This window comes from Mauremys mutica, chromosome 3 (genome assembly GCF_020497125.1).
Source record: "Mauremys mutica isolate MM-2020 ecotype Southern chromosome 3, ASM2049712v1, whole genome shotgun sequence".
NCBI classification, from domain to species: Eukaryota; Metazoa; Chordata; order Testudines; family Geoemydidae; genus Mauremys; species Mauremys mutica.
The window spans coordinates 190422033-190434889 of NC_059074.1; the positions used below are offsets into that span (position 1 = coordinate 190422033).

A 12857-nucleotide genomic window follows, 5' to 3' on the forward strand; every position below is an offset into this window, starting at 1 on the left:
CAGTGAACTCTTAATTACATAAAACATATCCATTATCTGATTGCCCTTTAAGAAAAGTACGGTAGATGCAAAAAATGTTTTAATCTGGAATTCTGCCTGACCAAGAATTAAGCATATAAATCTATTTTGCCATTCAAGCAGAGAGCACTGGACAAACTGAAGCACAAAACAGAAATAAGCAAAACTTATACAAACAGCATTTTTTGGGGGGGGAAAAAAACAAAACAAAAAAACTTAAAAGCAGACATGCTCCATCTAATGTCAAGAAGCAGCTTGGTTTCCTTTGCCAGATATCCTTGTGACCACATGAATCGTAGACTCAATGGTCCTACACAGGATGTCTAAAATGTCATGCTGCTGCATGTGACTAAAAAGTCCTCTGGAATGGCCACAACTGATTGATAAACTATTTTCAGGGTCCTGGGATGGTAAGGCTTGACCATCGCAGCCTCTTAGATCTGCTAGGTCAGATAAAACTGCTGAAATTGATGTGGAAGGGAACTCTGAGTCATCCTCAACTGCACTGGGATCCTTGGAACTCTGCAGATCTTTAAATTCCTTGCACTCTTCAAATTTACCATTGCCTGACTGCTCTTCTGTGTGTTGTGACCTGGTAGTTAACATCATGTCTTCTGAAAAGGAAGATGGAACTTCCATTCTGTATTCTTTAACAGAACTATTTTCAGGGGAAGGAGGATCTTGCTCAGTGCCAGGATCAATGATAGAAGAGTCTCTTGTCTCATTATCTGAAGTGCTTGTTGGAGTCAATGCCTCCCTTGGTTCAGTTTTCATATCACTGATGCAGCTGTCTACAGTATGCTCCTCATCGCTGCTAACCCGTCTTCTTTTTACAGGAGTAGCTCCTTCATCATCTGTAAAACCAATATACAATTTGCAGTGAAGTACATTTATCAGATTTGTTTTATATTTACATTCAAGTCTCGAAGTCTTTTATTTCATGTTTTTCACTTTCAAAAACTCTTCTGTATGTAGGCAAACAGCGCTCACTAGAGATCTCCTCCGAGGCTCATCAGATTGGAGAGATTCATTAAATGTAACTGCCTGCTTAAAATTTCACTTCCTTAGATTCTTGTGTGTTGCATTAGGGGTTGGAATCAGCAAATCTGAAGCTCCAGTGTTAAGTGGGTAACATAAGATCTTTACAGCAAGGACTGTCTTTTTATTTTGTGTTTGTACATCACCTAGAGTCATGGGGTCCTGGTCCATGACTAGGTCTCCTAAGCTCTGCCACAATACAAATAATAAATCATGATAATGATGACAATAAATAAATAAATAATATTTGTTGTTTGTTTAAACAGATTTCATTACATAACCTCTCTTTAATATGCTCAACTTTGTAAAAGGTTTTCATCTCCACACTAAGTATAATGTTCTGGTCCAAGGAAGTAATCCTGGTCCCACGGAGGTCAATGCTAAAACGCCTTTTGATTTCTATACAACCAGGATTTCACCCCATGTATTTTGGATTGATAGTGCATAATGTTATGTGTACAGAATTATTAGTTTGGATGATACTGTACAGAAAAAAAAACAGGTCCCTTACCTGAGAAGCTTACAATCTAGTTTACACATGACAACAGGGAGAGATGAGAGTGAGAAGCATCACACGAAGGAAACCGATAGATGAGATTTACATACTATAGCCTCATGAGGTTATTTATTGCATCACACACATACTGTGTCAGTCCCTATCAGTTTATCTCATTTCAGTATGCAAATTCGTCAAAATTAGAATTGTGCCTTTTTCTCTTCTTTTTATGGCACGGGAGTGGAATCAGCACTAAAAGGCTAGTCCAAGGAAGTGGGTGTTAGAATATTTTAAAAGGGGAGGTAGGCTCCATAGTTAGCAGGTTATTTTAGACATAGGGATGACACGGAGAAAAATACAAAAACAGTCTCAAGGCCAGTGGAGCTGGCATAACAGAGTATGAGGGACAGGAGTGGTAGGGGATGAAACAAGAGAAGTAGTATGAGGAGCTTTGAAAGTGAGGACAAGATTTTAATTTCATGCTGCAAATGTGAACCTGTGACGGGGGTGATATAGTAAGAGCAGTGGGCAAGAAAAATGATTTTTGCAGAAGTATTTTGGATTATCCAGAGGGGTGCAAGGCAGGAATCAGGTAAATCAGAGAGGTGGTGGTTGCTCTAGTCTTACTGGGAGATTTCCATGGTATGGACCAGAATCATGGTGGTACAGATTGAGCTGGAGATATGAGGAGGAAGAACTGGCAGGATATAGCAACAGCGTGGATATGCGAGGTAAAGGAGAGGGAGTTGAAGATTACAACAATGTTATAAAAGGCACACCTTTAGTTTTTCTTTCTTTGGCTTCTTGCTCTTGTAATGAGTTCCTCTGTTGTTGACAAGCCCTGCATTTGTTTAGCAGTTCTTGCAAAGTTGGAATCAGGGCCGAATTCAGCTGCTTAGGGGTGTGCACTGAAAGCAACAAAGCAAGTGCTCGAAGGTCCTAGAAACATCATAAATAAACACGATTACTAAATACTTCAAACTCTGTATTTACATTAATCCTACACACACACTATTTACAATTGAAATAGGTTGATTTGTGTAATAAGTAGAGATACACAGATACCAGATGTTCTGAACCCTTTTCTGCTTCCAACAGAATAGATTCCTAAACTTTGTTTACACTATCGAAATTTCCCAAAACTTTCCCACTAGTATTAGCAATGTCCTTAATGTAGACAAAGACCTACTGTGAAAGAGTTGACAATATGAAGTTGTACACAACAGAATTAGCCCCCTTGGTTAGGATTTCTTAATGCCTAATTCCAATGCATTTTACACTAGTTCTGAACAACGAATAAAACATACTGTGGTTGCCAGCCTGACTGTGGAAAACCCAGCAACAGTTTTGGAAATTTTGTGTTCTGTAGAAGTGGCACTGAATATGGAGAATTAACAAAACGTAGAATTACTTGAGTGTTTCTGTTAACCCCAGGCTATTTCATACCACTGCTGGTATCTAAGCTCTGGGAGTAGAGGAGTTTGCATGTGCACTGATTTCCAGTGTGAACAGTGTGCTCTGCACGTTGAGAATGCTGAAAAGGTTGTTCCACTTTTAGTCTCCAGACCATTCATTAAGTGGGGGCTCCTAAACCCAACAGAGCCTGTCGCTGGGGGCACTGTAAGATATCACAATATACATTGGCCTGTCTACATTATTCTGTTACGTAAACTTTAGCAAATCCCACTGGTTAAGTCATTAATACTGGGTCTAGACCAGTGTTAATTAAAGTATGTCACTGAGCTCTTTTAGATGGTGCTGACTTTTTGTATCAATGAAGAACAAGTAAAATGAAGAGAAAGAAAAAGGAATAATTCCTTTTTTTTGTAGAACCAATTTCACTTAGAACAATGGAAACAGAATTTTTTATTGATTACTAAATATTCAATAGATGGGTGAGCCTTTTCTGAATGGAAGTTATGTAACAAGAAAGGAATACTAAGAATTTAAGATGTTGTATAGATGAGGGGGGAAAGACCAAAGGCACGGGGTCTGAAGGTGATCTAAGATACCAACCTAGATCCAATGCATCTGTAACTAGGGTGAAAATAGGCTGTGTAGGGGCAAATGGAACTCCCTCGCAAACATTCCTAGGTTTTATCTACCGGTTCAGAAAGGATAAGAACTGATGGGGTACCTGAACCACCATGTCTATATGACGATGGGCCGTTGAGTACATAGAGCCCATCCAACCCTGCAAATGCTTGAAGTGCAGTCTGTAGCCATGTGTCCTAGAACTTTGAGGCAGTTCTGAACTATGAGGCAGAAGGGCCAATAGTATGGAGGTGGGAGTTCTGAGAAGGCCACTGACTCCTAAAATGCTGAGGTGGACAGACACCCCACTGGAGCTGCTGGGCAAACTTACATTGGGACACAATAGATCTGACTTCTGAGTCCAATGAGGAGTCCATTTCCTCCAATCATAGGGGAGATGAACTCATCAGTATCAGGGAGTGGGGTTGTGAGTCTGGAAAAGGGGGAACCAATGAAATCATCGCTGGCTTGCCTCTAGATGTAATCCTACAGAGAGGAACTGTGAGCACAGAAGTGACCAGTACCAAGTGATGCTCTGGGGCTTGAGTCGGGACCACAGGAGCATGTGGTTCCAAAGTCAGTTCCTTGTGAGGCTCTTGAATCATGGGAGAAGCCGGTACCAACAAGCTGAATAACTCCCTGGCTGCCTCAAATGCCTCGGGTGTCAATGGCACCAGAAGGGGTTCTTGAGCCTGCAGGACCAAGAGGTGCGTTGATGCTTCAGGGACTGGTCTAAATGGGCTCTTCCTGGGTTCCGAAGTCAGCAATCCCCACTGGCTCACAGACTGCTCCTGGGGGTGCGACTTTTTAGGGCACCCTTATGAGTTCTTGTGAACACTTGGCGCTTTCCTGTTGGAAGGTTCTAGTACTGAATCCCTAGGAGATGTATGCAATCTCTTCTTAGGCACTGGCAATACAAATCTGGCTGATGACTTCGTAAGAACAGGAGCACTTCTGATAGACATGGACATGCTTGGTACTCACTCAGAGCGGGTGGGTTCTGATGGTGGATGAAGTGTAGAATCCACGAGCAGGTACTTGAGTCAGGCAGCCTTATCCTTTTTCAAATGATGTTTGAACAAATGTGATATTTGTCACTCACACGCACCTCTCTCAGACACTTAAGACAGCTGGAAGAAGGGTCACTCACTGGCATAGACATGTTACATGAATGACATGTCTTGAAGCCAGGAGAATGGGGCATTAGTTTGGTATCAATCCCGGTACCCAATCAGGGACTGGTAACCCCACACTAAAAGACATTTATAGGTATAAGTTTACAATACTATTTACAGAATTACTATATAAGACTAAAACTAGTATTACAGGTACTACATACACCGAGGGAGGAAAGATATGAAGAAACAAAGATCGCAGCTCCAACAACCACAGTAGGAAGGAACTGAGAGGTGTCGGGGTCAGTGTGGCCCTTTATACCTGTGTGCACTGGTAAGAGGTACTAGAGGGAATTCATACTGCACTGACAGGCATGGCTAAGGGAAAAATCTTTGACATCTGTGCACAAGGCCTGCACATACCTACAGTGGAATGGAAATGTGGAATCACTTGAAGAAGAATTTGTTTTCTTGTGAGAAAGTGGCCCAAGGAAAACAGCCCTGGAATTCTTGGAACAAGATTTGGAGAGTTTACCTTTTCTGGTTGATGAAATATGCAAAGAGAAATAAGAACAGAACAGGCACTTCCTAGGCTTCTGTAATGTTTTCCTACATTTTTCAATCTTTGGGATGATCTAATGTCTGTTTCAGAGAAATAATCAGAGGTGTTGAGTGGAGGGCAGAGAGGGTAAACTCTTTTTCCATATAATCACAGATGGGACTCAGGAATGACTTTTATCAGATCACAGCAAGGAGGTGTCTGGGGCTGGAGTGACAGCAGCCTACCCATATAATGCAGAGAAAGAGAACAAGAGGAAACAGAAAGTGAAAAAGTAGGTAGCAGAGAGCTAAAAAAGACTGATAAAAGAAGAATTTTGAAGAGATCAGAATGGCATTCCAGAGCTATTTGCCTATTCTTTAGCAGAGCAGAGATTTCTAGCAGGGAGTTGGTGAGCAGCCCCCTTATCCAGGGTTCAACCTGATGGACACCTCCAGCTGTCTCTGACCAGTTGGCAAAGGGGACCCTGCCTATGCATATAGTTTCAATCAATATGTCCACTCTCTAAGGAAAATCCTCACACTGGATACAATCTACTGAAACTCTGCCATAGAAAGGGAAACTTGTTTCTAAATGGTTTTATTATTTTAAAGGCTTTGAAAAGTCTTACCCCATTTAAGGTAGAGCTTGCTTTGGAAATTTCAACTCGCTGGCTGCTGAAATCAGATTCTAGGCTTTGATATTGATTTATCAGATTTGTAACCAGAGTATTGATTAAATTGGCACAGTTTGCTTCAGAAAACACCTGCCCCTGGACCTGTAACAGAACACATTTATTTCAAAGCTCTGAAGACTTGAATTGTGCAAAGTAGTATCCTAAACTAATGTGATGTATAATAACTGCATTTCCATTAAATACGAACACTTAAAATACCACATACCTTTAGAAGAAAGTGCGTCAAGAATGTGTACACAATATTGTTGTTAAGAAAGGTTCTTTCATCCATTAGAATACACTTAATATATTCTGCAAAAACTGGATCTTCACACAGGAGTTTAATGCAGTTCTTTGACATAGCAGACTAAAGAGGAGAGAAAAATACTTTGCAATTTAATGCTGCAAAATTAGCACTGAAATTATGACACTAGTGAGAGCATTGTACATAATTATCTATTAAGGGTAACTGAAAGAATAGGCACCATCTGGAATAATGCCTGCAACATTAATTATCATAACTAACTAACTAACTGGGTCCACTAATCCAATTAATTCACACTGAAAATGTTTGCCTGTCATTAATGAAAATAAACTACGACTAAGGACAAAAATAAATTAATTTGCAAACAGAATGCGGAGTACTTGTGGCACCTTAGAGACTTACAAATTTATTTGAGCATAAGCTTTTGTGGGCTAAAACCCACTTCATCGGATGCATGCAGTAGAAGATACAGTAGGAAAATATATATACACAGAGAACATGAAAAAATGGGTATTGCCATACCAACTGTAACGAGGGTAACTAATTAAGGTGAGCTATTATCACCAGAAGAAAAAAAAACTTTTGTAGTGATAATCAGGATGGCCCATTTCCAACCGTTGACAAGAAGGTGTGAGTAACAGCAGGGGGAAAATTAGCATGGGAAAACAGTTTTACTTTGTGTAATGATCCATCCACTTCCAGTCGTTATTCAAGCCTAATTTAATGGTGTCTAACATGGCTACCACTCTGAAATTAATTTGCATTCTTTGATTCACCTCATTTTATGTGAGGATGGAAGTTTGTCAGGAGTAGTGTGTATTTAGTGAGATCCAGCTCCCCTGGTCTCCAAAGCAACTACTGCCCCCTCCTCTGTGGGTATAAAGTACCCTCCGGCAGTGGCACTGGTAGAGATCTGCTGCAAGAGGGGACAGGAGCCAGATCTCGGGAGGTGTCAGTCATGAATAATGATAGATATGTAACTTAACAGTTTTTATGTTCATGAACTATAGTAAATAGGGGTTACTCACCAGTAATTGTTGTTCCTGAAGAGCATGGCCTCTGCATATTCACATTTGTCTGATATGGTGCCTCTGGCATTGAGCTGTGGAATATTACTATCGAGCACTGTCTGTTGGAGCCACTAGTTCCTCCATCTCCCCGCCCAGAGGATTGGAGTAACCCCAACTACCCTTCAGTCTGTTCCCTAATTTAGGAATTCATTACCTGAGAATCTGAAGAAGTGGGGAAGGTGGGCAGAAGGTATGACCATGCAGAGGTTACATTCCGGAAGAACAGTTACTTGTAAGTAACCCCCCTTTTTTCTTTGAGTGGCCTCTGCATAGTCCTGCTCATGGGAGATTAGCAAAAAGTAGGAAATTCTCGGTGAACAAGGAGGGTGGTAACTACCAAAACGAGCATCAGCTCTAGATGGCAGGTCAAGAGAATATGCTGGCCACCAATCCACTCCCCCATGAGACCTCTGTGAGGTCATGAGACACATATAGAGCTACAAGCAACAGCTTGGCAATGCTGTGTAAAAGCCAGCAACAGGTGCTGCCTTTGGGTTCATCGGATATCTTTTGATATATGCAGGTGACTGAACAGCTGACAAGTCTTAACAAGGGTGTAAAAGAGAACTGAGGAAACAGACAAGTTAGTGGTCTGTCTGAGATGGAAACGGAGATGATTTAAGACTCCAAATGGGGATTGAGGGCACTAACCATGTCACACTTCCCATATGGACTCCTGTTTATAGAGAACTGGCCATTTGGTATGTATCTAACGAAGTCCAGGAAGTAGCTATGGATATGAGAAGTTCCTCTTCTACACTGTGTGGTACAGATGATAATCTGACAGAGATCCAGAGAGCTTTGAGAAAGAAGACTCCAATTCCAATTGAAAAGAAATTCATACACTACAGGGAATAACCCCGGAATGAACAACACGCACTGTAATACTCACAGCACAACAATAAAGAAATCCAAATTCCTTAGTGCAGTCATGAAGGCAAAGCAGTAAGCAACCCTACTGGTCCATGGAGAAATGCTTCAATAAACTAGAGTATTACAAAGTGAGGGAGGCCCACTGTCCCAGGCATCTGAAGGAAGCTGAAATCACAACCCCTGCTATTTGTAATATGGTCCTGGAATGTTCAAAAATCTAGAAGTCAGGGTATCAACCCTTGATAATTCAGGATCAGGTGGAGAGTCTTAATCCAACCTAAACACAAAGATCTAGTAACCTGGAAAGTGGTGCTAACATCAGACACAGGACACTTGAACCAAACTGCCAGTTATTGCAACATCTTGGCTGAGTCTCATCTGATTTACAGACAGATCTCCTGAACCAATGGAACTAGAGGGAATATGTAGTGGAATTTCTGATTCCAGTTGAGAAACAGATTTTGCCAGTGACACTGGCTTTTGTCTGACCCCAAAGTATAGCTTCAGATAAGGGATGTTGGGCTTGGTAATGAACAGGCTTAGTCTGGACTTTCCCTTTATATAATACCTGATGGAGACCTAAGACAGACATTGGTACTTTTGACAGATGAGTCTCTGGTCTTGATCAATGGGAGAAAGTCTTACAGACTAGACAAACTGTTTTCAACTCCAGAACCCTAAGGTAGAAGCTTTAATTTCCAACAGTGACCATATTCTATAAAAGGGTTGAGAACAAGATGACCATCTTACTCCATCTGGAAATATCCCTGTCAATAGTAAGAAAGGAAGGAATCTCATGATGAACATGTGTTATCTTTACCTTCTGCATCTCGAATGGCCCAGGTGTAAGCAGCATCAATAAGGTATGTTTCCCTTTGTAATCAATCTTATGGAGGCCATACAAAGGCCTGGAGAAAAGGTATCACCAGTTATATTAAGAAACCTGTCTGTAGACCAAAGTCTAGATACAGACAGTTTTGCATTAATTATTTGATGTCTGAGACAGTTAGGACAGGATAGCAGTGTTCTCAATTTTTTTAATGCTGTTTTAAAAGCAAAGTATCTTGTGGATACTTGTGATTAATTGGAGTGATATAACAGAGCTGGGTTTTGTTGCATGAAAAGATTTGATATAATGCCAATACCACCTTACAGATAGCAGTTTGCCTTACAGCATTGCTGTACTGTTTCTTTATTTTTCGGACTGAAGAAAGACTGTGCTAACTGTTAATCTAACTAGAAAGAAAATAGCCCCAAAAGGCAACATCAAAAGAGAAACTGTCAAGAAAAGCACTGAGGACACTGGGCATGATTTGAGCTCACTGAAAGAAAAAGCAACAGGTTGGGCCACTCCCTCTTTTATACCCCTGGCATCCTTTGCAAGGGAAGGGAAGGAGCAAGCAGCCCCAAAGCATAGCGCTCACTAGAAAAAGTCTGCAGCTGAACGCCAGAGGTGCCATAGCCCCCACGTGGGAATATGCAGCCATTGTGCCAGTAGTGTTACCCCTGTGTCAGCATTTCCACTAAAAACTGCGTATTTTCATGATTTTAGAACTTGGGTTATATACACCTCTTCAAGCCTGCAACTTGACAAGTAATCTAGGGTGATTTAATTTTTTTAAACTTTATTTGAAAAAAGTTTGTAGTTGTTTTCATATAAGCGCAGTAGTGCGGATGGGTGTCCTGGACAAATTCTAACTCAGGTAAGTATATTCTAATTACCTAAATTCCTCCTGCACTTTCAACTGGGTATGGTATTCTTCACTCCCTATCCTAAACTGTTGGGTGAAATAGTTGTATGCTATTAAAAAATTCTATTCTAGATCTACAGATTAGATTTATTGATCTTTTATATATATCTATATCTATCTATATATATAGTACTCTTCACTGTGATATTTGGGTATATTACAGCTCTGAAGCGGCTGGACTTCAATGGTGGGCGAAGCAATCTCTATCGACAAGCACAAGCTCCAAACCTCCTAATATTTATGCGTGTGTGTAAAGTTATTAGCATACAAAAGTGTTTGCAGGATCAGGGCTATACATGATCTGCATATCAGTTAGCTTCTTTTTTTTTTTTTTTTAAAGATCCTTCATAATGAAAGTCACAATATAAACACAAGATGTTACTAATTGTTTAAATTTAATTTTAAAAACGTTAAAATTGTGAACAAATTAACAACACCCAATACATTTAAAGTGTACTGAATTTAATTAGTAATTAGTCTTATGAATTGCTGTTTAAAAAGTAACTCGCTTTAAAACATGTAAATATAGTCACATCTTGTAAATATTCTTGTTCAGTTAGTTCTCAAACCCATTTAAATTTTACCTGAGTCTGGCACAGCTCAGTCCAAAGTTTGGGAAACAATGCAAGATGAAGTGGTAAACCTTCATAAGCAACGAGGACACCTGAAATGTTAAGAGAAAACAAAACTGATGACATAAAGGACTACCTAAAACTGATCTTTGTAGGATACATTTATTTTTTGGCATAAATAGTTTTGAAGCACCATAAAAATTCAGAGGACTATATCCTAAACCAATTACATATGACCACAAAGGTCTAGCATCTAGAATGGCTTTTATAGTACAGTTAGTCTACAGAACAGGACTTTGTTCTACATTTTTACCTGCTGAGTCTAAAAATATAGCATCTGATCTCAATATTGTTTTCTTTTAATTTTTTAGCTGGAACAATTTATCAGTTTTCATATATTTTGAGAAAAAAAGCAGCAGGGGAGGAGGGATAGCTCAGTGGTTTGAGCATTGGCCTGCTAAACCCAGGGTTGTGAGTTCAATCCTTGAGGGGGTCATTTAGGGATCTGGGGCAAAAATCTGTCTGGGGATTGGTCCTGCTTTGAGCAGAGGGTTGGACTAGATGACTTCCTGAGGTCCCTTCCAACCCTGATATTCTATGAGCACAACAAACAGATTTGAAATTTCTTAAGCTTCATCTTCACCTCAAGCCACAACTTTATCTACATACACTTAATGAAACATTGGCTAGGTGACACACTGATCAATAGCAAAGGTTACACATTGTTGATAAACACTTCAGCAGAAAAATCCGCACACTAAATAGTAATTCTGCTGTGTGGTTCATGGCTTGAACAAAGAATGAGTGGGTGACTCAATGGCTTAATGAATTCTTACCTGTAAAAGCCAATCCACACTACCTCCATAATCTTGTAACTAGTCAGAAAGATAGCTCTTACCCAGTTACAAAGAAACCTTCCTGACAACATAACCATGTTTGTGTATCTACACCTATCATGCTGCCTAAAACTATATTGTATTGTTGGAAAATCTGAGTAGCTATTCCAGAAGATGCACACATGGAGCACCACTCGTTTGTGTGGCAATTCATTTTAGGATGTCCTACACAGAGAGAGCTGGGATAGAGAGCTGGGATGAAGAAGGACTGCTGAACTCATTAGACAGGCACAGTGTAAAAAAAAAAAAAAAAATAGTGTCCTGGAATTGTTATGGAAAGACTATTCTAGGTCTGTGGCAGGGGTGAAACACAGCTGCCATGTGTGGAGGTAAAAATCATTTTCACTAGATGAGCACAAACTCAGCTAAAAGTTATAGTGTGGTCAGGCCCTAACTCACTAACTAGAATCAGGTCTATAGTGACAGAGCTGGTGCCCTCTGATGGCTCTTTGATTGCTTATGTAAAATGAATTGGTGGTCTCAATTCAGCTATTACTGCACAGATGAGGTGTCCACATCCCAGAAACCACTGTCAGAGTTGGCACTAATTGGCACACTTGTTAGCAGTCTCAGCAAGGCTGAGGATTAAGGTCTAGATTTGTAAAGGTATTTAAGTATTGCTGTGCTCAGCTTTCAATACAGAACTGATTCAGGAGCCTAAATCTCATTTTCAAAAGGGATTTAAGCATTTTGGAGCCTAAATCGAACTGACTATCAATATACTGAATTATATTCTAAAAAGTAAGTACATAGTTTCACATAATTGCCACAACAAAACATCTCAATGGCTAAGGAAGTCTGTTTAGGTAGGATTTACTGTTTAACTGCCATACTTACTCATCTTAACTAAAGTTTCAGTAAACTTTTCACAGTTGATTGCAACTCGACATAATAGATGGATGAACTGATGGTACGAAAAGAAGTAGTCTAGAAGCATACGATCATAAACATCATCTTTACCCTGAAGATTTAAGAAGACAATTTATAAATAGATTAATCTTAAATTAAGCAACTGGGCAACTACATGACATACCTAAAAATTTAGTTAATAAACGTATTAAGAGCCGTTAAGTTTTCTATGCATTTAATAATATACTGCTGTATAACTAGATGAGAATTTCCAAAACTAACTCAAAATAGATGTGATGTGAATAAAATTAGATGCTAATTTGCAGATCAGTGTACATACATTCAGTTTTTAAAGGGCATATCAATAATCAGATTAATATCTGTTTGCAACACCCAAAATGTACTTTAAAGACAGTTTTATAGATAGGGCCATAACAAATTCACTGCCATGAAAAACATGTCACAGACCATGAAATCTGGTTTCCCACCATGAAATCTGGTCTTTTGTGTGCTTTTACCGTATACCAGGAGTCAGCAACCTTTGGCACCCGGCCCATCAGGATAAAGGTTTATCTGAAGCGTTCGCAGGCACGGAGCCCCGCAGCTCCCACTGGCCATGGTTCGCCGTTTAGGGCCAATGAGAGCTGCGGGAAGCAGCACTGCCTG

General features: G+C 40.0%; 1 protein-coding gene across 1 annotated transcript in view; it reads right to left on the reverse strand.

The window, feature by feature from the left end:
* Positions 1-207: 207 nt before the first annotated feature.
* Positions 208-12857, reverse strand: part of USP34 (ubiquitin specific peptidase 34) — a 307644-nt gene continuing 294994 nt past the window's right edge. The window contains exons 75-80 of the mRNA XM_045009712.1: positions 12180-12303; positions 10459-10538; positions 6142-6282; positions 5871-6017; positions 2332-2491; positions 208-872 (exon numbers count right to left, since the gene is read on the reverse strand). Coding sequence (XP_044865647.1) covers positions 262-872; positions 2332-2491; positions 5871-6017; positions 6142-6282; positions 10459-10538; positions 12180-12303 — 1263 coding nt within the window. The 3' untranslated portion in view covers positions 208-261. The remainder of the gene's footprint in view (positions 873-2331; positions 2492-5870; positions 6018-6141; positions 6283-10458; positions 10539-12179; positions 12304-12857) is intronic.